Source organism: Carlito syrichta, unplaced genomic scaffold (assembly GCF_000164805.1).
Source record: "Carlito syrichta isolate Samal-C Ts95f unplaced genomic scaffold, Tarsius_syrichta-2.0.1 Scaffold311703, whole genome shotgun sequence".
Classification (NCBI taxonomy): domain Eukaryota; kingdom Metazoa; phylum Chordata; class Mammalia; order Primates; family Tarsiidae; genus Carlito; species Carlito syrichta.
Genome location: NW_007255799.1, coordinates 223,541 through 228,175, shown reverse-complemented (window position 1 = coordinate 228,175; position 4,635 = coordinate 223,541). Strand labels below are relative to the sequence as shown.

Here is a 4,635-nt window from a genome sequence, read left to right as displayed (position 1 = left end):
AAAAAAAAAAAAAAAAAAAAAATTAGCCAGGCATGGTAGCACGCGCCTGTAGTTCTGCTTACTTGGAAGGCTGAGGTGGAACGATCACCTGAGACCAGCAGGTTGACGCTGTGGTGGCCATGAGCATGCCACTGCACTCCAGCCTGGGTGACAGGGTGAGACTCCATCTCAAAAACAAACAAACAAAAAAATAAAGGAATCGCCAGGACCTGGGGGTTTTTTCAGCGGAAACCTGGTTGCCTCTCAGTCTCCTTGACAGTGTGGCGCTCTTGCCCTGCCTAGCCATCACCAACCTGAGATCCACCTACTTGTCAGGGCAACTGTCCTCGGGACCTCTGCACACTGATGTCAGCTGGCGAGGACTCTGAAAAATGCTGATGCTTTGGGCTCCACTGAGACGCTGAATTAATTGTCTGGGGTGAAGCCTGAGAATGGGAGGGTTAAAAGCATTCCAGGTGATTCCAGCGTGGTCAAGTTGGAGAACAGCTGTTTCACCTTTCAAGTTTTGTTCTAATGTCGAGGCCCAAGTGAGTAGAGGTGGGATGCCTACCAGGTGTGAAACACATGGGTTATGGACAAATGTTTGTAATATGAAGTTTCACAAAAAGAACAGAGGATACAAAGCAAGCCAGAAACTTCTCCCAGTGCTACAAAACCGCTGACTCTAAAGACACTTTAACACCCAGGCCTGTCTTTTTGGGTCGGAGTCTCACTCTGTTGCCCAGGTCAGAGGGCAGTGGCATGCTCACAGCCACTGCAGCCTTGGCCTGCTGGGCTCAGGCGATCCTTCCTCCTCCGCCATCCAAGTAGTTGGAAGCACAAACTTGTGCAACCATGCCTGGTTAATTTTCTGATTTATTGTAGAGAAGAGGTCTCGCCAAGTTGCCCAGGCTGGTCTTGAACCCTTGCAATCCTCTTGCCTCCACCTCCCAAAGTGCTGGAATTACAGGCACGATCCACCACATTCGGCTCCCAGGCCTGTCTTAAATGCATGACTGAACGTCTTTCTGGAGACTCAGCATCCATGTCGCCTGTCCCGTTTCAGACAGGTCCAGGGCTCTGCAGCTCTGCCTAGCTCACGTGCCAGCCAATGGCGGAGTGCTTTGCTCTTGCAGGGTCAGGACAGGACATTTAGTTAGAGTGAATTTTCTCTGTGGGGTCAGGGCATAGCAGGGCATGCATGGGAAATGCCACCAGCCTGTTTGCAAAGGGCTCCAACTTGTGCATGCATCTAACCTGAAAGTGGTAACTGCCTTTGTCCGACAGGAAGGGTGGACGCCAAACAAACTTAAACATGCCTGCTGCCTTCAAGTTGGGACAAGCAACATGTAGAATACTCCAGCAAGACTGTCATGCCCAGGTCAAGGATTTGCTTCCCTCCAGAGTCAAATTGCAGAGATGCTTCCCACCTCAGCCTCCCGCATAGCTGGGATTACAGATGTGTCACCACACATGGCTATTTTGACAATTTTTTTTGTGTGGATACAAGGTCTCATTCGCTATTGCCCAGGATGGTCTTGAACTCCTAGATTCAATTGATCCTCCCACCTTGGCCTCCCAAAGTGCTGGGATTACAGGCAAGAGCCACTGTGCCTGACCCCAATTCTTTTTTTTTAGTTGGTATCTCATTCTGTTGCCCAGGCTGGAGTACAGTGGCACACCCACAGCCACTGCAGCCTTGACCTGCTGGACTCAGGTGATCCTTCCACCTCAACCTTCCAAGTAGCTGGAATTATAGGCACGCACCACCACACCTGGCTAAATTTTTAATTTATTGTAGAACTGAGGTCTCGCCATGTTGTTCAGGCTGGTCTCAGACCTTTGATCTCAGGTAATCCTCTCGGCTCCACCTCCCAAAGTGCTGGCATTACAGGTGTGAGTCACCACACTGGTTTCATTTTTTGATTTATTGTAGAGATGAGGTCTCACCAAATTGCCCAGGCTGGTCTCGAACCCCTGAAGCCCCCAATTCCTAACCTATGTGCCTCTCCCCCTGCTGGATCTGCTTCTCAGGTTAAATGCTGGCGGACAGAGATAAGCAATGAACAAGAATGTCCACAAGAGGGCGCCAAAGCTCCAACTATGCACTAAAACAAGCACTTCAAGACACTCTGGTCATTATTTTGGGGCGAGAAAAATAAAATGTCAATGAGACCTCTCTTCAAGGGGCAGAAGCCGACTGCAGTATCTCACCTCGCACTTTTGCTTATCATCATTTTTTTGAGTCAAAGTCTGTTACCCAGGCTGGAGTGCAGGGGCATACTGACGGCCACTGCAGCCTCAACCTGCTGGGCTCAGGCGATCCTTCCGCCTCAGCCTTCCAATCAGCTGGAACCATAGGGGCACACCACTGTGCCAGCTAATTTTTTGATTTATTGTAGGGATGAGATCTTGCCAAGTTGCTCAGGCCGCTCTCAAACCCCCGGTCTCAGGCAATCCTCTTGCCTCTGCCTCCCAGTGCTAAGATTACAGGTGTGAGCCACCGAGGCCGGCTACCTCTTTTAAACGGGTGTGCTCCTTGCTCACCATGTTTGACGTGACCCCAGAACAGCGCCTTCTGCACTATACATGTTTGTCCCCGCACTATCAGAGTCAGCAGGCATTGGCTGCAGAGTACACAAGGTGACTCGAGGGACTGAGGAGTCTTAAATGGGGTTCCAGGACCTTCTAGACGCCCTTCCACCTCCTTTAATCATCCTTTTACCTGCTTTCTCAGGACCAGAGACCCACACTCCAGCTTCAATGGGCTGGGTGTCTGCACTGCTTGGACACTTATGTGGCTGTCCCTAGCAGCTACCATCCTATCCTTGATAATCTGCAAATAGCTCTGCACTGGATCTTCTCCCAAATGAGACATCCGGACTCCCTCTGCCTCCTAGTCTAGACTCGTTGTTCTGACTGGCTTCCCGGGGCCACTGCAGCTCTCCTCTCCAACACCCAAGCGTCCTTCCCGAGGACTCTCACAAGTGTCCACGATGCTCACCCTTCTGCCATGACACAGCGCTTGGGTTCTGAGTCCTGCGCCCTGCCGCCATGACTCTGAGCACTTGAGAGAGACCCGGACTGCTCTAAATACACCCACGCACAAAGAATACACACAGAGGCTTTTTATTTCACACACAAAACCACTGGGGATCTCGCCTGTGGCCACCTCGGAGATGACACTGGAGGGACACGTGGCTCCAGGCACTCGGTGGAGAGCGAGGTGAGGGAAACAGTGATTCGGGCCAATGACATGATTACAAGGGTAGAGTTTCCAACAGGGCTCAGGTGGTCAAGCTCGGTTCTGTGGAGTTCTAAGACGTGGTGACAGCGCCACGGCGAGGGCGAGGGGAGCTAACTAGCAGAGGCCACTGCACAGGTTGGTCGGGGCCCTCGAGCGGCCCGGGCTGATGTCAGGGGAGGGGACTCTTGGCCACCCCGTGATGAGGGCGCAGGGCTCGCGGCCCGTGGCTTACTTGCCCAGGGGGTTTCTGAAGTTCCTGCCGGCAAACTTGGCCTTGCTGCCCAGCTCCTCTTCAATCCTTGGGAAACACGAGGACGCAAGGAGGGAAGAAAGAAGTCAGGTCTCAAGTGCAGCTCGCCCTCCCAGCCCGGATGCGGTCCCAGACACAGCCCCCTCCTCCCTGTGAGCTGAGGACAGTGTCCAGAAACCTCTAAACCCGTGCTTCTCTGAGACACCGGGACAGCTCTCCTCATCCCAACTCACCTCACAAGGTGTCATCCACCAACCACCTCTTCCCCACCCCCAGTGTTTCTGAGGGGCAAAGTGGAATGAACGCCAAGACTGATCTTTTTTCTTTTGAGTACGAGTCTTACTCTGCCACCCAGGCTTGAGTGCAGTGGCATGCTCACGGCCATTGCAGCCTCAACTTGCTGAACTCAGGTGATCCTTCTGCCTCGGTCTTCCAAGTAGCTGGGACTACAGGTACACACCACCACACCCACCTAGCTTTTTTATTTATTGTAAAGACAAGGTCTCGCCATGTTGCCCAGGCTGGTCTCAAACCCCTGGGCTCAGGCAATGCTCTTGCTTCTGCCTCCCAAAGTGCTGGGATTACAGGCGTGAGCCACTGCACCTGGCTAGAACTGCTATTTCTTTTTTTGAATTCTGGAGTCTCACTTTGTTGCCAGGCTGGAGTGCAGTGACACACTTATGGCCACCGCAGACTCAACCTGCTGAACTCAGGTAATCCTTCTGTTCGGACATCCAAGTAGCCGGGACTACAGGTGCACACCACCACGCCAGGCTAATTTTTTTTTTTAAATTTACTGTGGAGATGAGGTCTCACCAAGTTACCCAGGCTGGTCTTGAGCCCCTGGTCTCAAACTATTTTCTCGTCTCTGCCTCCCCAAAGTGCTGGATTACAGGTGTGAGCCAATGTGCCCACCTTACTTTTCTTAAACTTTTAGTCTTAATCTTTAAAAACAAAACAAAATGGCAACAAATAAATGAGGTGAGGGGAAAAAAGAAAGGTGACCTTATTAAAAAACAATGTAGCCGGGCTCGGTAGCTCAGCCTGTAATCCCGCACCTTGGGAGGCTGAGGTGAGTGAATTGCCTGAGCCCACGGGTTCGAGACCCGCCTGGGCAACTTGGCGAGATCTCATCTCTACAATAAATCAAAAACTGCTG

General features: G+C 51.8%; 1 protein-coding gene across 3 annotated transcripts in view; it reads right to left on the bottom strand.

Annotated features, from left to right (window-relative positions):
* Positions 1 to 3,096: 3,096 nt before the first annotated feature.
* Positions 3,097 to 4,635, bottom strand: part of ENO1 (enolase 1) — a 20,057-nt gene continuing 18,518 nt past the window's right edge. The window contains exon 12 of one of the 3 annotated variants that reach the window (XM_008068954.2): positions 3,097 to 3,524. In XM_008068954.2, coding sequence (XP_008067145.1) covers positions 3,455 to 3,524 — 70 coding nt within the window. In that variant the 3' untranslated portion in view covers positions 3,097 to 3,454. The remainder of the gene's footprint in view (positions 3,525 to 4,635) is intronic. The other 2 variants (XM_021718007.1, XR_002482589.1) reach the window with 2 other exon arrangements.